At 37.0% G+C, this 21,824-nt stretch overlaps 1 protein-coding gene across 6 annotated transcripts in view; it reads left to right on the top strand.

The window, feature by feature from the left end:
* The window catches only part of Rhp (Rhophilin), a 94,151-nt gene that overhangs the window by 31,339 nt on the left and 40,988 nt on the right, over positions 1 to 21,824 (top strand). Inside the window, exon 2 of one of the 6 annotated variants that reach the window (XM_053761954.1) lies at positions 2,219 to 2,333. The exons of 3 other annotated variants lie outside the window; for them this stretch is intronic. In XM_053761954.1, coding sequence (XP_053617929.1) covers positions 2,307 to 2,333 — 27 coding nt within the window. In that variant the 5' untranslated portion in view covers positions 2,219 to 2,306. Of the gene's footprint in view, positions 1 to 2,203; positions 2,334 to 21,824 lie in introns of those variants that run through there. 2 more of the 6 variants (XM_053761956.2, XM_053761955.2) reach the window with 2 other exon arrangements.

The raw sequence follows: 21,824 nt of genomic DNA, 5'->3' as shown, positions 1-21,824 counted from the left end.
AATTATACATAAATTTATATTTAAAAAATGGTAAGCCCTTCTGGCATAATAGGGACCAACACTGTTTGAATGAGTTTCTTTCGGCATTTCTTCTCAGCAGCGGTCGTTCCGAAATGCTAGTAGTTTGTAGCTTTGGTAAACATCATTTAATTTAGAATATGACGTGAAAAAGTGCCTGTGAAGGCCTAATTTCTGAATAAATGATTTGATTTTGATTTTGATTTTGACTTAATATGGCGTTCGTCAGACGTACTTGATATGGTTAAAACTCCCAGAAAAACTTTTTTCTGGGAGTTTTAACCATATCATGTACGTCTGACGAACGCCATATTAAAATGTAATTGAAGGTTTTGAAATTTTAAATAGACTAATGGTCCCAGGGACAAGTTTCGAGTAGGACGAGTAGTCCCCTGACTCGTAGAACTTGGCGAGAAACCATTTCGTGTTCAATGTTTCCAATTACAAATGGAAACATTGAAAAAGAAATTGTTTTATACCTATGCAACTTTATTACAAAAACGAATTCATAATTTGGCCCGAAATTGCATAAACAGAATACTTAATTAACGCTAATCATGTTGATTTGAATAACAAATCGTTGTGCTCTTAAATTTTGTAATTAAATATTTAAAAAATATTTTATGAGAAACGTCAAGTTTTATAAGAAAGTAGGTAGGTATCTCAATTCATATATCTATCCTTTTTTGCCCGTAGTCCGATCGCCAAGTTCTACGAATACGAAACTTGTCCCTGGGACCATTAGTCTATTTAAAATTTCATAAGGGATCAACTCGGACCAAGTTTATTTGGGTATGGGACCAGTTCAATACTCGATTCAAATTTTGGGGTTCACTTGGGCTACAGATTACAGACAGTGACTTAAAGTTTCAATTTTAATAACATTTTAACAAATAATAATAATAATAATTCGTACGAATCATTGCCTAATTGTGATCAAATGGGTAAATTAGAAAAAGTCTCAATAAACCAAAAACTTCAGTTTTTACAAACAAACTTACAAACAAACTTGGTCTGGTCGATCCATGGCCATTTGCGGATATAGCTTGAGATCTGTTACTTATAACTTTCAATACGTTGCTTAGAACCAAAGATATTGACAAAAATAAATTATGAGGGTATGCACGAAACAAACGCGGGCGAAGCCGCGGACAATAACTAGTATCTGATTTTTGTTGATCATAATCACTTTATATAATATATTTTATATATTATATGTATATATATTATATGTATATATATTATATGTATATGTATATATTAGGACAAATCACACAGATTGAGCTATCCCCAAAGTAAGTTCGAGTCTTGTGTTATGGGATACTAACTCAACGATACTATCTTTTATAACAAATACATATATAGATAAACATCCAAGACCTGGGCCAATCAGAAAAAGATCATTTTCCATCATGACCCGAACGGGGATCGAACCCGGGACCTCTCGGCTCAGTGGCAAGAACTTTACCACTTCTCTTTAACACTTTACCGAGCTCGTCAAAGTCGTGTTTGTCAAATAACTTCCTAATGCAGTAATAAAAATGTTAGCAATAGGGATAAGGTTACTGGAACGGACATCATAACGGATAGTTACGGCTTAGGACATGTGTCATTAATTCTATAGCCCTTTTTACCCGACTGAGCCCGTAATGTTTTTGCTTCCCAGACCATTGGAATCAGGATATTGTAGATGTTATATAGAATGTATTTTTGTACTTTTTCTCTGTCATTTGTGGATGTTCTGACTACATTTTCAGACTCCAATTCTGGGTAAATATTATCGACATAATCGTGCAACATATTTATTAATTTTTGTGGGATAATAGCTTGCTCTCCATTTTAATTTGCATGACTATATCTGAAATATGAAGGGTTAATTTTTCTTTTAACACCTCATTTTAAACTATGTATATTCATCAACAACAGCCATTTAAACGTACACTGATGGCGCACTGGCCTTCCTTACGGATGGATAAGGAGTTTGGGTCATGACCCACCACGCGGGCCCATTGCGGATTGGCGGGTTTTAACGACTGCAAATACAACCGGGACCAACGGCTTTACGTGCCCACCGAAGCACGGAGTAAACTCGTGTTTTTCGCAAATAAATCGATCTTATTCATTGAACTCAGTGTTGTTGTGCTTAATTTTCCAACAAAATAATGCGATAAATGCTTCTAATTTATTGATATTTTCTTAGATAAAACTGTGTTAACACTAATATTGTAATTCAGTGTATAATGGGTATCTAGTGAAGCAGTGAGTTTATTGTGAGTTATTGTGAAAATATGATGAAAATGGCATCTATTATCATGGTGAGCATATTTGGTGTTCTTTTCTCTTACTTTCGTCATGCGTCAACTCGTGAACGAACGCTGAAGCCAGGCCTACGAGTATATAGCCAAGTGTCAAACGCTCAGAAGCGATACAAATTTACGTTTGAAAATTTAAGTCAGTTCGATTCATATTTTTATACCAATTTTTTTTATGAAGTGGCTGTGCCCCAGGTCTTCGCTCACGTGATAATTTCGGGATAAAAAGTACCCTATGTGTTATTCCAGGTCATATTCTACCCGTGCACTAAATTTAATAACAATCGATCCAGTAGATTTTGCGTGAATGAGTAACAAACACAGATACATATATAGCTATATACATCCTCACAAACTTTCGCATTAGAAGTATACTGTACTGTACATCTTAGCGATGCGGCGACTATCGATAATATAACCTATCTTGGGCGCAATGCACAGTTTTATCAATACTTTATTTTTAAGATTTTGTAAAGATTCTCTATTTTTAAGGACGGTAATTAATGATGGCGGTTAAAGTGCTCGAAAAATCACCGAACTATCGATAGTTCGACATGACTAATACACGATTTAACAGCCGCCACATTCTATGTGATGTGATTGACCGTCAAGTCGCAACAATAAAATTCTCGGAACGACAGAATTTCTAATGAATTATGTTGTTAAAATTTAAAGATGGCCGCCCGTTCGGATGTTATATAACTTCGCCGTTAGTCACGCGACGAAGAAAGTTGCACAGGTGACAACAAGACAAACAATCATATTGTGTCTGTAGATGATATTCACAAAGATTTTATACAACAAAAATAAACAGAAGACTTACCACGAAACATACAAACATTTAGCACATTACTAACGTCAACATACTGTCTCTTTCTTTGTCAATATTGTGTTCGCATCGTGTAAATATGATAGAGAATGTGTGGACGTACTGCGTGTTTTATGTTCCATAAATAAATATAAATATATTAGGACAAATCACACAGATTGAGCTAGCCCCAAAGTAAGTTCGAGACTTGTGTTATGGGATACTAACTCAACGATACTAATATTTTATAACAAATACATACATATAGAGATACATCCAAGAACCGGGCGAATCAGAAAAAGATCATTTTCCATCATGACGCGACCGGGATTCGAACCCGGTACCTCTCGGTTCAGAGGCAAGTACTTTACCACTGCGCCACCGAGGTCGTCCATGGTAGCTCCCCAGGTTAAAATACACAGCTGCTGTCCATTTGATTTCATTTAACGATTTTTTATACAAATATAGGTTATATCTATTATAGTTTATTGTATAATAAGTTTATTTAGATCAATTGGTAATTTTTTTTGCATGACTTTGCTGTAGATATATTTAAATAGCAGCTTCTAAATGTATACTGAGCGGTGGTGGTGTAATGGTTAAGACGTCCGCCTGTGCATCAAAAGGTCCCAGGTTCGAATCCTACTCGTGTCACATGAGTTTGTATACCAATCTGACTCATGTATAGCAGTTTTCATCGTCCACCACTTGCTTCCGGTGAAGGAAAACATCGCGAGAAAACCTGCACACTGGTTGATTATTTTTAACTTGTGCGTGAAATGGAGCAGAAGGCAATAGCAAACCACTCCATTACTAATGCCAAGAAAGTTGTTGTGTGTGTTTCATTCCACGTAATAACCACGACCCTCAGCCATGAGGAATACTACTATGAAGAAGAGAAATGTATACTTTTTAATATATTATCTAATAATTTTGTTAATAAGTAATAGATATTGAACGTAAATTTTAAAAAACAAAACGTATTTGCAAAGTTATATTTATACATATCTCGTGTGTACAATTTGCGAAATATTTAAGTTTACTCCGCTAATAAAAGCTAGAACATGGCATTTATTGGAAAAATATGATTGTAAATTATACCCTAATAGTTTTCTATTAACAGTAACTCAAGTCGCAAGTGCTTTAATAAGTTAGGCAGACTTACATACAATGCGAAGTTACTTTACTAAATAGTTATCCTTATCTAAATCCTTATACTTACATATTATAAAACAAAGTCCTATGCCGAGTAACATATTAGCCCATTTTCTTATCGCCCTAAGCCACATTGCTAATCTGCAGGGTTCTTGGCATCACAGCCGAGATGCGTCTGGGATTACGAGTGTAGTGAGATAGCGAATGGACCAATGAAGTTATTAATTAAGATGTATTCTCGATAATCTCACGATACTGGTTGCGATTGTAAGCGTTATGTAACAGGTGCGGTGACCAGACAGAGGTGGTGTGGAGTCGTGTTTTATTTATTTATTTATATTTCTATAAACTCATTATAAAGATTACAGAGAGCTGACAATAAAATAAGTAGAGATTTGTTTTGCAATAAGTCGACTTGTAGAAACAAAACAAGAGTGTTTTGTGTCTACGCCAGTACACCACAACACTAGGCACGTCCCGCCCGCGACCCCTCGCGCAACAGCCAATGGCTATCGAACACGACAATTTAAATTTGATTACTGCGCGCGCACTACAAATCTAGTTTTTTCTATTGTTTATTCATGTCATTCGATTTCTGTTTTCCAATCTACCAATTTGTAAGAACAAGAAAAAATATAGTTATCTAATTTTTAGCTCAAAGTATTTTATTTTAACTACCTATCAGCTCCGTAATGAACATTTTGTTACATTTCGTCAAGTTTTATATAATTATATCTGTTCTAGTATCTGGTTGTAATCAAAAATACAAAAATAGAGACAGATCCAAATGTCACACGTTATAAAAATGCGGAAATATTTATCCATACATTATTTATTTTTAACAAATTATTTGAAAATTCTTCAAAAGAAGCGAATGCTGCTTCTGTTATCTACCTATCCCTTGATCGCTTCGTATGACATTATCTCTCACTTATACGGAAGTTTTCATATTTGAACTTCGATTGAATGTACAGTCTATATTTCTCCTTTTCCGCTTCTCTTCTCACGGACTTCAACATCCTTTGTCAGCCCATTGGCACACATATCATCCTAGACAACATCAAGCCTTTCTTGGGTTTACCACGTCTGTCAGGACCACACGGCAGCGCCACAGCCAGAAATTGACACAGACACCACTCAATCGATTTCACTGTTCTGTCTTTAAGACCCTTGGAGCCAGGAAACCCAGCTGGATACGACTCGTCCTGCAATATAAAGTGCAACATGATGATAAATTATATCTGATTTATGCGACAACTCAATACTAGTTATACCTATATAATGGATCTCGTAAACGTTTAATTTCAAAAACTTCATAAAAAAATTAATATATTCTAAGCGCCTTTAATAGAATTAGTCGAGACTTTACGGGTTCCACATCTAAAGGGAACTCGAACCCTAAATAAAATTTAAAATTCCGGTGTCCGTTTATGATGAGGTTGTGTCTCATGAACCGTTATAGTTAGACAGTTGAAATTTTCGCAGATTTTCGTTGCCGCAGTAACAATAAATACTAAAAAACATAATACAAGGGGTTCCCACACAGACAGACAGACATACGTGACAGTGGAGGATTGGAAGGCGTCCTCCTGGAACGTATGTCAACTACCGGACGAATTTTTGTACGATTTTCACAAATAGATAACGTGAGCCCCGAGGAAGGTGGATTTTATTGTGGTTTTATCAGAAAAAGATCATTTTTCATCCTGACCCGACCGGGAATCGAACCCGGGACCTCTCGGCTTATCGGTTTACGCTTCCGGTGAAGGAAAACATCGTGAGGAAACCTGCATACTGCTTGATTATTAACTCGTGTGTGAAATTGAAAAGGCAATGGCAAATCACTCCATTAATAATGCCAAGAAAATTATGTGTGTTTCATTCCATGTAATGACCACAACCCTCAGTCATGAGGAATACAACTGTGAAGAAGAAGAAATAAACAATTTGGGAAAAATGTTTCGCGGTAGGCCTTCTGACTAATATTTGTCTTTTAAGACTCCCTTAAACGCCGCGTAACACATTCACGAGGATAAGGATTGGTCTTATTCTAAGGCTACCACAAGACACATGTCTAGTGTGTGATGTTTACTTTTACAAATATCACACCACGGAAGGCAATGTGTTGAAATTGTGAATGGAGGAAGAGAGAGGATTGTGTAAACACTATGTGCATAAGTCATAACACGCCAATAATGGTCACGACCCTAGTAATTTATATCGTCAAGATGGTGGACGACCATATTTGTTGTGTGTTGTGAACATGGAATAGTGAAGCACTTACAAAATCCGTGGTTGTGAACATTTACTTAAGGTGATACATAGTTTTTACCGGTGATTTAAGATTTCGGTGGCCACTGTTTTCGGTTTAGTAGACTGTGACTACATTGTGTAATGGTAAACTATAATATTTTGCAATAAATTCGCTACGACAACGTTAGACAAAATGGTGTACTCTGCTTTTATCGGGTTAAAGTTAACGTCAAATTTGACTGGTGCAACCCACGTTAAATTAAACGTTGATGATCTTCATTTCATATTCGTATTTCCTGAGGGACGTGATCATTACGTGGAATAGAACACACACAACAACTTTCTTGGCATTAGTAATGGAGTGGTTTGCCATTGCCTGCTCCATTTCACACACAAGTTAATAATCAACCAGTGTGCAGGTTTCCTCACGAAGTTTTCCTTCACCGGAAGTAGAAAAACTACTATATAGGAGTCAGATATGTATACAAACTCATATGACACGAGTAGGATTCGAACCTGGGACCTTTTGATCCACAGACGTTCTAACCATTGCACCAACACCGCTTGTGTAGATTAAAGTCTTCGAAATATTCCGTAAACAAAAAGTCAACGCTCTCGGCTCGAGCAAGACTCAGTAACCCAATTCCAAATACCGCTATTCTTCCGGTCCATTCGGCAGCAGATATATTATCTGTGGTAATCATTTTATTACTTTTTTTTTTGTTAAGCGAAATTCTCTACGGCCAGTTCTACTGAATATAAAATATCTACTAATCGTATATTGAGTAATGTTAGTAGCCAGTTATGTTAAATAAAATCTGACATCGGTGTTAGTAGATAACGTACTCGAAAATCGAGAGAGAGAGAGAGAAAGAGAGAGAGATAGGCCTGTATTAAGCACTTCAGAATTTTTCCACAGCGCTACAAACTACTAGCTTTTTTAACAAATATTACGAATGTAATGATATAATTGGAAAATTGACACTCTTAGTTCGTCAATTACATTAGTCTATATAAGTAATGAAATCAAAACCTCTGGAAAGGATTGACATCCAGCCGGTAATACGACGGAATCGGACATAATTACGTGGATCCCGGAAGTCACAGCCAAGAATGCAACCGTGAGACAATGAGAGAGAACAAAATATGACATAAGTTCAGTAAAAAATATTTTTATCACTTAATTTTACACCGTAACATAACTGAATGATTTGTCATATCCGTCACTTAAGTACGTCATTTAACTGATTCATAATTATAATTATGGACACAGTTAATTCTATAACGAACCAGTTTCTGACATACGTACTTTCATATCAACAGGTATAATGTCTATTTCCGGTTATAATTACCGTTAGATTGATTTAAATTAGAGTTTCGACCATATTCACTGTCAATTTGTCTATTAATAATCATTCGTTGTAATTGTTTAAACGTTGTAATATTCTTTTGAAATGTCGTTCCAAGTTTTTAATTCGTATTTATCAGACTTTTCAACGAAATCCCCCGGCAATCGCTCACTTTCGGGATTAAAAGTGTTAAATCAAACAAACAAACACACAATAGGATTAATAAAATATAACACCTATTTATCACTTCGCTAATTGGTTGAAAGAAATACATCTCGACCTGGCGCCAAATGGAGCTACAAAATAACAATATTGCAAATAATGGAGCAAAATAATATTACTTCACTACGTAGTTTATAACAAAGTCGCTTCCAGCTGTCTGGCCCTATGTATGCTTATATCTCTAAAACTACGCAACGGATTTTGATGCGGGTTTTTTTAATAGATAGTGTGATTTCTGAGGAAGGTTTAGGTGTATAATTTGTTATGGTTTTGCCCGAGCGAAGCCGGGACGGGCCGCTTGTATTACATACTTCCATATTCTACTAATATTATGTTATCCTACAAGTTATGGTATTCAATAAAGATTTTTTGTATTTGTAATATAAATTAGCCCCGGGGCTTGGCTCCAAGGGAATTTCGGGATAAAAAGTAGGTACCTTATGTGTTATTCCAGGTTATATTCTATCCATGTAGTGATTACTATCCACTTAAGTGATTTCCAATTTAGAGAGGTCTCTGCGCTATGTCGGTAACTTATGTGCGTCTTCTTTTTCGGTATTCCTGTCTCTCTGATACACCATCTCTCTCTCTCTCTCTCTCTCTCTCTCTCTCTCTCGTTTGAGCATTTATTTATTTCATATATGTATTAGCTTTTACCCACAACTTCGTAAAAATCCGTTTCCCGTAGGAATTTCAGGAAATCCTTTCTTAGTGCTCCCCTACGCTGTCCTAGGAACCTACACACCAAATTTCAGCTTTCTATGCCCAGCAGTAGTTTCGACTGTGCGTTAGTCATTCAGTAACACAATATGCAACAGATCAATTGATCCAATTAAGACTCCAACAAGTAAAATTTGTACACTCACGGCTCGGAGTTACTCTGATATTTTCAGGAAGCGCATTCCAAAACCGTTGTGACGGCAAAAGAGAGAGAAAACCAGTACGGTATGAGAAACTGTTGCAAGGCTCAAACTACTAGACGAACGCAGAACTTTTTCATGAATGAAAAATTATTATAAAATATATTTATTATTATAAAATATAATTATTATAAAATATAGTATCGTTGAGTCAGTATCCCATAACACAAGTCTCGAACTTACTTTGGGGCTAGCTCAATCTGTGTGATTTTTCTGTGTGAATGAGAGCATTTTCCCAGTTGCCTCCGGTATAGTAAATAAATAAATAAATATATACGGACAAATCACACAGATTGAGCTAGCCCCAAAGTAAGTTCGAGACTTGTGTTATGGGATACAAACTCAACGATATTATATTTTATAACAAATACATATATAGATAAACATCCAAGACCCGGGCCAATCAAAGTGGAGCCCAGGAACCGCTTTCCTGCTACTCCTCCACTTCTCACGGACTTACATGACGAACTCGGTGGCGCAGTGGTATAGTGCTTGCCTCTGCACTGAGAGGTCCCGGGTTCAATCCCCGGTCAGGTCACGATGGAAAATGATCTTTTTCTTATTGGCCCGGGTCTTGGATGTTTATCTATATATGTATATGTTATAAAATATAGCATCGTTGAGTTAGTATCCCATAACACAAGTCTAGAACTTACTTTGGGGCTAGCTCGATCTGTGTGATTTGTCCTAATATATTTATTTTTTAAAAAAAAACTTTATTTTCTCCTCAACAATGCAAGTTTCGAGACTACACTATAACTTTAATTTAATTCCCAAGTGACACACACAATCGTGGACAATGAAGCCCCCTTCGATAGTCTTCTGTGCCCTCATTAATGTAAGTCTTGTTACCTAGTTGCAGCACGCAACGTCGCTTATCTAACTGTCAATCTGTCACGTTTCCTTTTATCTATATAAAACATGTTAAAATGCCGAGCTGCAAACCTCGACTTAACCTCACACTCAACATAATAACAATATAACTTAACTAGCGGGCGGCCCCGACTTCGCTCGGGTAAAACCGTAATAGGAAAATAGCCTTTGTCACTTCTGAAGGTTTCGTCTGTCTTTGTGCCAAATTTCGTCAAAATTGGTTCAGTAGTTTTTCGAGTTTATACTCATTACAAACAAAAATACAAATTTTCAAATTAAATAAATAAATATATTAGGACAAGTCACACAGATTGAGTTAGCCCCAAAGTAAGTTCACTTGTGTTATGGGATATTAACTCAACGATACTATATTTTATAACATATACATATATAGATAAACATCCAAGACCCGGGCCAATCAGAAAAAGATCATTTTCCATCATGACCCGACCGGGAATCGAACCCGGGACCTCTCCGTTTAGAGGCAAGCACTTTACCACTGCGCATTGCTGTAGTATGGATAACATTATAATGTGGTCGTCAAAATTAATTATTCAAGTGGAAATTGTTTTATTTTGCTTTGAAGGTTATTTAATAATCAGTAACAATAATAACACAGCCACACAAAAAAAAAAAAGTTTTGGCCTGGGGGTCTGACTATGTCTACTATATGTTTTTGGGGTCGCTGAATCCGAATCCGAAGTCAATTTAACCCCAACACGTCAGGGTTTGGACATAACCTCAAAAAACACTCTAAAATCCATTAAAAATGAAAAAAAACTAAAATTTTTTTCGAGCTTTGGGTCTCACCATGTATACTATATGTTTTTCTGATCGCTGAATCCGAATCCGAGGTCAATTTTACCCCAGCACATCAGGTTTTTGACATAACCTCAAAAAACACTTTAACATCCACTAAAACCATATAAAAAAATTTTTTCCAGCCTGGGAGTCTGACTATGTATACTATATGTTTTCGGGGTCGCTGAATCCAAATCCGAGGTCAATTTTACCCCAGCACGTCAGGTTTTTGACATAACCTCAAAAAACACTTTAACATCCACTAAAACCATATAAAAAAATTTTTTCCAGCCTGGGAGTCTGACTATGTATACTATATGTTTTCGGGGTCGCTGAATCCAAATCCGAGGTCAATTTTACCCCAGCACGTCAGGTTTTTGACATAACCTCAAAAAACACTTTAAAATTGACTAAACCAATAGGAAAACCAACAGCAAAACTATCGTGGCTTGGATTCTATAATGGATTTTAGAGTGTTTTTTGAGGTTATGTCCAAAGCCTGACGTGCAGGGGTTACATTGACCTCGGATTCGGATTCAGCGATCCCAAAAACATATAGTATACATGGTCAGACCCAAAGCTCGAAATTTTTTTTTTTAGTGGATCTTAGAGTGTTTTTTGAGGTTATGTCCAAACCCTGACGTGCTGGGGTTAAATTGACTTCGGATTCGGATTCAGCGACCCCAAAAACATATAGTAGACATAGTCAGACCCCCAGGCCAAAACTTTTTTTTTTTTGTGTGGCTGTGTAATCGTTACAAATAAAAAAACCCCGACTTTCAATATTCATTTCGCTACAAGTTTTGAACGGTTGAACCGATTTTCATCAAACATATCTAAGAACCACCGCATAAAAATTAGATATCAAATAAAAAAAAACAGCATCCAAATCGGTTCACCCGTTGATGAGCTACGATGCCCCGTACACAGACAGACACACTTAGCGGTCAAACTGATAACACCCCTCTTATTGCGTCGGGGGTTAAAAATATATTCCGCCGCCTGCCTGGTCTGCCTCTTAACAATAAGAATGCATCTCGCATTAATTAAAATGCAATTTTTCAACCCGCTAATTGGCCGAAATGTTTCAATGTCTTTATGTAAATGAAAATAAAATTATAAAAATGTTGTTTTTGATGATAATTTAGATAAGCAACTGATTAAAACAGTTTTTTTTTTATTAAAAGAACATTTTGAGAAAAGGACATTTTGAGAAAAGGACATTTTGAGAGAAGGACTTTTTGAGAAAAGGACATTTTGAGAGGACTTTTTGAGAGAAGGACATTTTGAGAAAAGGACATTTTGAGAGGACATTTTGAGAAAAAGACATTTTGAGAGGACTTTTTGAGAGAAGGACATTTTGAGAAAAGGACATTTTGAGAGAAGGACATTATGAGAAAAGGACATTTTGAGAAAAGAACATTTTGAGAAAACGACATTTTGAGAAAGGACATTTCGAGAAAAGGAAATTTCGAAAAAAGGTCATTATGAGAACGGACATTGTTAGAAAAGGACATTTTGCGCCAAGACGTAAAAACGTCTTATACGCCAAGACAGCCACAGGAGGCTGTATATGTTTATGTAAATAAAAAAGACATTTTTTATTTACATATATATATATATATATATATATATATATATATATATATATATATATATATATATATATATATATATATATATACACAGCGATTGGATTTTTCATTGTACAGTCAACAGCACATCAACCTACCCAAATTCATTGCAAACTCGCCGATATTACCGCGCCATAGAGGTTCATGCGGGGTAACTTGATGTGCTGTTGACTGTACGGTATTCAAAACACGACATTTGTAATGTTTTAATAGCTTATGTAATTTCTGATTCAGTTTAGCTATTTAGTATCCATTTATAAATGTCAAAAACTGTCTGTTAGGTACGTTTTTGGGCTAATTTCACGACTGTTTGTACGCGGCGTTTGTGTAGCGTTTCATTAGTGTCGCACATTTTTTTTAATAGAGAACCTTTTTTTTTATTATTAAACACTTACAAAATTAACATTGTGCCAGTACTATGCTTATTTATATAATAGGATTAATTAAATTGATCACTGTCTATGGTAAAATTTAATAAACACTAATGATAGCCCGCGGCGGCGTTCAAAACGCTCGTGAAATTCACCCTGTTACGACGAAATACTAGATTTATTCTGATAAAATTTGGCATAGATAAGATTTTAGCTCAATTCATTTGCTTTAATCAATCACCAATGAGGCGAAAGTTCGCATAATAAGTCCGCGGCGATAAGTGACTATGGAGTCACTTATCGCCGCGAGCGAATCCGCGGTCAACGGCTAGATTTTCCTTTTACTCATCAATCGTTTTGTAGTCGATTTGACTATGAACTTCACACAAAGCTTTTATCAAGTAAATACCATACAATTTCCATACAATTTCTAATTTGCGAGGGAAAGTGGCCACCTGACCACTGTCGCACTAACTGCTTTCTAGACGAAGGGACAGACAGACAGACAGGTTTTATGTGTACTTAGTAGACGTAAGTACTTTCGAGTTATGTTCAAATTGGTGACGGTCCGGTGACGGCGGCGGCGGACAAACGCCCTTATACTACACAGCACAGTGGGTCATTGCTTTGAATATTCCGGATAAAAAATACAAACCATACCTATACTAATATTTTCGTAGGATATAGCATCGGAATCCTTATATAATTTTGCATGAAAGCAATCGATAATGTATTTTCATTATGTGTTTTTCCGAATTTATGAATTATGTAATTATCTATACTATTATTATAAAGAGGTACTTTCAAGCGTTTGTGAGTTTGTATGTTTGAGTCGGGTAATCTCCGAAACTACCGAAACGATTTCAAAAATTCTTTCATCATTACAAAAGGTAACATTATACAAGATTATTATAGACTATATTTTATCTCAAAATTCCCACGGGAGCGAAGCTCGGGGCAACATCAGCCATCTCATACCTACATAAATTTAAATTAGCAACTGATTCCCGCAGCTTAATTTTTTTTTTAATAAAAAAATAAAAGCCTAATTAAATATATATACATGTTTCACAGAATAGTGGCTTCATAGGATGGAAGAAAATATGTAATAATGTATGTAATCAAATTTAAAATTCGCTAAAAAAATTAAGATGTGAAAAATCGTTGAAGTCAGTTTATTTCTTTAGAGTTCAACGGTTCTTTCGATTAATCAATTCGATTCGATCGATTAATAGTATTCGCAAGCAGCTATTATATCGATTCTTACAGTGAAACTTGCGTAATAACGTACATTATGGCCTGTATTGTACCAAATCACGCACAGTGGTCCAATTACAAATATCTAATTTAGTACGATTAAAGCATTCTTCACGAAAAATCTACATTTCATAATAATAAACATACAACCACGCAAGAATACATAACTCAAAACACATTTTTAAACGAATTTATATCGTTACCAGTAGCAATAAGAGTGGCGAATGTTTTTATGGAATGCAAAAATAATTTTGCGTTTAGATCGATTAGTCAATAAATATGCATGCTCCGTTGTAGAAATCGCATTGCGTAATATCGATACTCTATTCGATTATGCGTTAAATTGCATTGATTTGGCGATATTTGTACTGAATTATTATTCATCACAATCCAAATAGCACTACAACGATTTTTTACTCCTCTTTATTAGCTGTTTATTTAACTAAACTCATTCTATTATGATCATAAAAAATGTTCCAATAAGTACTACTTTTTCTTTCTTTATTAGGATTATTTTTTCTGGTTTTAACATTGAATGTTAAATATTGTAAAGAAAATAAAAATTTTATATATTATGTTAAATATTTTTTTATGATTTATTAGCAGCGCCCCGGGGCTTCGCTCCCGTGGGAATTTCGGGATAAAAAGCACCTTACGTGTTATTCCTGGTTATACTCTTTCCGAGTACCTAATTTTATAACTATCGGTCTGGTAGATTTTGCGTAAAAGAGGAACAAACGTACATACCTCATAAACTTTCGCATTTACAATATTAGAAGGATACTTTGAAATGGGTTTAGTAATATATTTTCTTCCATTACCAAATTTAAATAAATTAAAAATAATTAGTATTCATTCGTGAAATAATCACGACATTACTATACAGTTAAGAGCAATCAAACAATCAAATTCAATAGAAAATGGCAATGCTAAATCTCCATAGAAGCAAAACAAAAAATTCGTCTTTTTATGTACAGGGCTGGCATTTATAAAATTTTCCCATAAAACTAGGTATGTATTTTATTGTCGTTAACATTTTGACATTGACATATCATAAGCAAGAGAAGCAACTCTTGCTTGATATGTCAATGTCAAAATGTTTTTTTTATATAATTTTTTGGCCTATTTATGCGAAAAGAGGTGGCCAAAAGGCATATCTAGGCAAAAGATTCAACGTGCAATGCTGTCAGCCTTCTAGGCACGCTACCTCAAGGTAACGAATCGCAGGACAGGGCAGGACATTTGTATAAATACTTATATGTAAATAATTCTTATACTTTTTTTTATTATTGTTTTTATTCGTTTTAATTTCTTTCCTTTTAGTCGTAGCATAATATAAAAAATATTACATTAAGATTGTTATTAGACACGGAGATAAATTAAATTACGAAATACTAAATTAAATTTGCGTTGTAAAAAAATACAAATTCAAGACTAAAAACGTAAACGTGAGCGCATCGCTCCCAGGTCAAGACAAATTATCAGAGAAAATTGGCACAAATTTTCCCGCACTGAGAATCGAACTGTGGACTTCCAGTTAGCGGGCCATACGCCACAGAAGCCAAGGTATAAAGCTATGTTAGCTTTATTCCTTTTAATAATCCATTACAAAGATAAATAACAAAACAACAATCTTTTAGTATTTTACCAAAACATCGCCGCGTGAGACGTTATGGTCTGTTAACCGCGTAGGAATTCGGTCGAGAGAAAACGTCTTCTGTCTCTTTCGCTCGTATTGTGAACGTTTTCCTCTTTGCACATCTTAGATTCAAGATGACGTTAAGTTTTTTTATTTTTTTGCATATACCTATTTGCCAAAAGATTTAGGTACACGTATTGTCGCCAGAGAGATCTTGTTTCATTCAACTCGTGTCAAAAAATATGTTTATTACAATAGATAATGTATGTATTGTCATGGAAACTGAAGCGACTTGCAAAATTTCTTTTTTTTTTTTCTTTTCTTTGTGACAATCAAACTTCTCAATAGGGAGTAGAGTATTACTGCACATTTATCCCGCCAGAGTGCAGCACTGTATGTTAGGTACACAAAAACTTTGCCGCCTTTTGTTATGTCGATTAAAACGTTTATTTTAGAGTACTTTATTAATCCTTTCATTATGTAAGCATTCGTTTGTGAAAATATACAACAATGTAGCGTATTCGGATGCCGATATATTGGAAAAAATTGTTTTCCATAAGATAAAAAAACTTCGAAAACTATGGGATACGCTGTAAAATTTTCGAGCCAGTAAACGGTAGAAAAGAAGCTTGGAACACTTCACACGTGAAGAATTATTAAAATATAGACTTCATACAGGTAAGATTCAGTCAAAATCAAGTTTATATCTGTTTATGACCACAGTTGACCAAATAATACAGAACATAACCTAAAATAGTGTTATTATTTCCAGGATAATACACTACTTTTTCCTTTTAACTCGCACCACGATTGCGTAGAAGGTATTTTTGATCGTAAATCTGCAACAATATTGAAAATTAGCGCATTTTTGCCTCCATTGGCAATGTTTGTGAACCTTACTTGTACCAGTAGCGCCATCTGCGCTGAGCTTAGCGTAATATGGATTCGGATTACATTGCTGACATCATAAACAACTATAGAACTGTTTTCTGGTTTATCAATATGGAAAGGCAAAGGGATCTAAGCCAGAAAGAAAAGATAGAAAATAACAGATCCACGACTTTAAAACAGAAAAAATAAAAATCTCATTAAAAAAAAAAACATAACACTCATTCTTTTTTTTTTTCAAATATTCAAAGCCATGCCATTTTTGTACAAATTTTACTACACTTTTGCTGTAATTAACCACTAATTTTAATGCTTAATACTCTAATGGCTGTGGATAAATTAATAAACATTTATTATTATCTAAGGCCTCTGGTCAAATCTATTCCCGCCAAAAATACGAATACTTGAATGGAAGTTACAAAATAACTTAGGATGTAAATCTATGTAACGAACACATTGTGGGTATTCACTGAACCAAAGATTTGATCAACAATTTAGATAAATTGTGTTATACAGTCGGATAAGAAAAAATTGTGGAGTTTTCTCCACAAATTAAAAAAAATAAAAGCGTTTGTATATTTGCCGTCGACAAGCAAAGAACGCACACACTGCCATAATTAGCTACTGTATACGGGATGTGTGATACATTACTATTACAAACTAGTTCCGCGCAGCCAGCACGGAGCGAATATTTTTTATTATTTATCTACCGCCTTTTTGTACGCGTCAACTTAATGTTAATGAAATATTTTAAGTTTCTCATTTTAAGTGAATTTTGTAGATTCTTTTATGAGAATAAATTTCTTCTTAAACCTTAAGAAGAAAATGTCAATAATCATTATAAGTAGGTAGGTAGGTACCTATTGTACTTATGTATCTAGTTATATTTTCTGTTTTTTAGTTGTTCGCCGCGAACATAGACCTCGCGAACACAATATTTTTTTTACAAAATTTTACATAAGGCGACTTAAAACGCGACTTATTGACAGCTGATAAGCATCATTAGAATTTCCAAGAAGGGTTGACGTCAGACTGGCCGCCGGTTATAAATCATAGCCGAATTTTTGAAAAAAAAAATACTTTTTTTACACCGCAAAAAGAAAGAAATGACCTAAACATGTTAGCATTTTATTCCGCTAACGTGATAATTAAGACTAACCTTTTTAATTGACGGAAAAGACTTCAATTACTATTATTTCCCATACAAAGCATTTATCAAGCCATCGTGGGACTTTACCTTTTTTTCTAACTGTACTACAACTATAAGTACGGTCGGAAAAAACATCAAAGTACTTAATGCCGACACACACATCACGTGACGCAAGATTTTGAAATCCATTGTGCCAAACCGCATTAGTAAAAGCGAAGCTAATTCTATGGCCACATATAAAAATCATTTTATTATTTCGTTTGAAGATCTGCTAATATACACGTTAGCGTATTTATAAGATTGTGTAATTTTTTTTTTATGTATATTTATTTCAGCCAAAGATAAAAAAATTCGATTATTAATCTATCAAAATTTAAAAATAAATGAGCCCATACTAGTGATGCGCGAATTTTTTGTTAACAATATCGATGTTTTCTTGTCAGATACTGTCAGGTTGATGTGGGCCTAGACCGGGCTAATTTGTCGTATGCGGCCGGAAAGTTAAGTGAAATTTCCTTCTATATAACAGACGACCGCAAAAGAACACATTCATAGAGAAGATGGCGACACGATATCGACAAATTCTTACCAAAATTGACCACAGTTGGAGTACAATAGACAGAGACGAGTGAAAAAAAAAGGAAGAGGTCTTTGTCCAACAGTGGGACATCAAAGCTACAGATTAGATAAAACAAAATATCTTGTTAGGTATATTACAGATAAAAAAATATGGAGATTGCAAATCAGTGATCGACTATTAAATTGCTAAAACTCAACTGTATTTTACCAATGCTACTTTTAATTGTGTTATAAACATATATTGCATACTAAATCACTAGAAAAATAACTTGGTATATGTTAACTACATGCTATATTTATTACTTACTGTCAAAAGCAGCGGGAACTACAAATCAATCAAAGCTAACAACACAAAAAAAAAACACACTGGATTGTATTTAAGTTTTAAAAGTCAAAACGAACAAGTTCTAGATCAATTGAATCCTGTTTTATTGACGCTAAAATATTTAAATTCAAATCGTAAATCTCTCGATCTCGACTCGCACTCTTACATAACCAATCGGAGCGAGTTGCGCAATCGAGTCGGTGGCCCGTGACCGCTTCCGATTGAAAATCGAATGCGTCGATTGTTGTGTGACCTCAGTCGAGGTACCTCCCTAATTACTCTAATCGGTTTCGCTTGTTAGCGTGTTCCAAAATCAAATTAGCCAATAGACATAATAGTTCATAGTTGCTGGCCGAAAAGAGAAAATTTGTTTGATTTATTATTTGATATATTAGTTTTGACAGTTAAATTTTATTCTATTTGAGTTCAAAAACTGCCGTTAGAAACTCCGTTCTACCCAAATTGATGTTGAAATTGTATCCATGCTGTCTTCTCCCTTACTCGTCTCGTACGACATCCACGAATGATATAAATGTCAAAGTCTGGGACGCTCCCAAGGCAGTCAGTACTGTACAAAACAGAGGTACTTATGGTACATTTCAGAAATCGATTCACGTCATCGTCGTCACTACTGAACTAATCACAGCACGTGCTCATTGGTGAAATCCCTCTCTACCTGCCACAAATGAAAAAAAAAACAAGAATAAAGATACGTATAACGTCAACAAAAATGTTTTTTTGCCCAATGTTTTTTTAGACCTTTTTTTTTTTTTTTTTTTTTTTTAACGTGTGGAAAGACCCTCGTCCCGTCCATCCGGCCACGGGAAGCCGGACAGGTGTGTGGGACTTGAACCCACTAAAACCACACGATGCCAACGCCAACCGCATTTGTGCCGGGACCATGTGCTACTCTCGCTCCACAGCCCCGGCGCGGCGGCCGCTACCACGGCGGCCTCGGCTCGGCCGCTCTCCTCGGAGCGGCCAGCGGGACGGCTCGTCAGCCTTCTACCCGCTTGGGTAAAGGCGCGCTTGGCATGGGCGCGCCTTTCTACCCGGGGGCCGTTAAGCCGGGCGATGGGAAATCCCGTTTCCGCCACCCGACCGGCCCTATTGTGGGGGCAGCAGGTGCAGGGCGTATGCCCGCCTCCTGCGCCCTGTGCGCCGGCGGCGAATGGGGAGGTCGGTTGTATCCTCCCTCTCCCTTTCCGCCGCCTCTTTGCGGAGCATTACGCTCTCTGCAAAGGCCTGCACCGCTGTCCACGACGTCTCGCTGTGGGCCATCTGTCTTACGACAGCCGGCAGGGAGAGGTCGTCCCCCACAACCGCGCGCAGCTGCGCGCGGTCTTCGTCCCAGGCTGGGCAGTCCTCCAAAGTGTGCTGGGCGTCCTCGTCAGCACATCCGTCGCAATGGTGGCAAACGGCAGACGGCTCACGCCCCGCTATTCGACACAGATACCCCCCGAAGCAACCATGCCCTGAAAGCATCTGCGTCAAGCGGTACGAAAGCGAACCGTGCTGCTTCGCCAACCACTGGGCCAAAACTGGACGAATAGCCTCGACGGTTCTACGCCCAGCAGAGGGCCGCTCCAACCTGTGGCTCCACTCCTGAATGCTGCGCTGACACAGCTCGTTGCGGCGCCCCGCAATCTCCCTAGGTGCTGGCCGGTGGCCCCGGGCTAGTGCCTCCTCACGCCATTTGAACAGAGACGCGAGGGTCCTGGCTTCTAAGTCCCAAGGAATACTACCGGCCAGCATGCACGCTGCCTCACAGGAGATCGTGCGATAACCTCTGGAGGCCCTGATTGCCATCACCCTCTGCGGACGTCGCAGAAGAGCGATATTTTGGTTACTCAGGGCCTCTGCCCAGATGGGGGCACCATAGAGGGCCATGGATCGCACGACCCCTATGTACAAGCGTCTGCAGGACGCCTCCGGACCTCCGATATTTGGCAAGAGCCGTGTCAGCGCACCAGCCGCCGCCATCACGCGCGGCACCAACGCCGCAAAGTGGGCGCCGAAATTCCATCTGCCATCAAGGACGATGCCTAGGTACCGCATCGTCGGCTTGATGGCGATCTGAATGTTTTTTTAGACCTTGCTCCAATTCTTTCACACAAAACTCCTTTCCTCCGAAACAGTTACGCTAAAATTAATCAAAATAACAAAAGAGAATGATTCTGAAGTTAGTGCAATGGTCAAATTGCGTTCATTTACGTAACAGTTATTGTTTTAATCTCTGAGTTTGCAATATCATTGTGAAATTGTCGCAGACTGATAGTCCACTCCACTCGCTGATGGGAATGTCATTACTTTACTTCATACTTAGTATACAAGTTGATTTGTTAGACAAATTAAAAAAAAAACCCCCGACTTTCAATATTCATTTCGCTACAACTTTTGAACGGTTGAACCGATTTGGATCAAACATATCACAAAACAACCACATAAAAATTAGCTATCAAATAAATAAAACCGCATCCAAATCGGTTTACCCGTTGATGAGCTACGGTGACACGTACACAGACAGACGGACACACTTAGCGTGCACCTCTTTTTGCGTCAGTTGCGCTTCTCCCTTCTATGCTTAGATCTTTAAAACGTCGCAACGGATTATGATGCAGGTTTTATGTGTTTGTCTTTATTCATGTTACTTAATTAAAGCTCCATTGTACATAGAGCTACTTATTTCTACTTACTTCCCTCGAGGACTGTTTTCCGCAGTTAGGCATCTTGTCTGGGCCCTTTCTGCGTGCGGAGTCTGAGCCGCTGATCATTCCAGCCAGCCCAGCTCCTTCAGGAAGCGGAGCACCGCCGATGGTGAACGGCAGGTTTCGCTCTTCGGTCCCTGGATTTCCCAGGAACTCTTGTCTTGTTGATCCAATACAACAGAGCTAAATTAAGATTTAAATTATAATAAAACAAAGGGCGTGTGGAGGATTCCGGAGTGGGAAACAAATAACATAGGATGTTAATACTTCATATATGTTATTTTAAATTTTTCATACTTTCGACAATCACAACTCGGTTGCCTAGGCTCCATAATGGCGGCCAACGTCTGCATTGACCGACCGTGTATGTAATGATGACCTGTGTTTCTGGCGTTAAAAGGGTAAGGCTGCCTACCTGCCTGAGCTTGTAAGAAATATCACCTGTGTTTCTGGCGTTAAAAGGGTTTGTTTTTGATTGTGCGTGTTTTTTAATAAATAGTGTGGTTCCTGAGGAAGGATTCGGTGTACAATTTATTATGGTTTTACCCGAGCGAAGCCGGGG

Source organism: Plodia interpunctella, chromosome 22, assembly GCF_027563975.2.
Source record: "Plodia interpunctella isolate USDA-ARS_2022_Savannah chromosome 22, ilPloInte3.2, whole genome shotgun sequence".
Lineage (NCBI taxonomy): Eukaryota > Metazoa > Arthropoda > Insecta > Lepidoptera > Pyralidae > Plodia > Plodia interpunctella.
The sequence above is the reverse complement of the archived record's forward strand: the minus strand, read 5'-3'. Positions and strand labels throughout refer to the sequence as shown.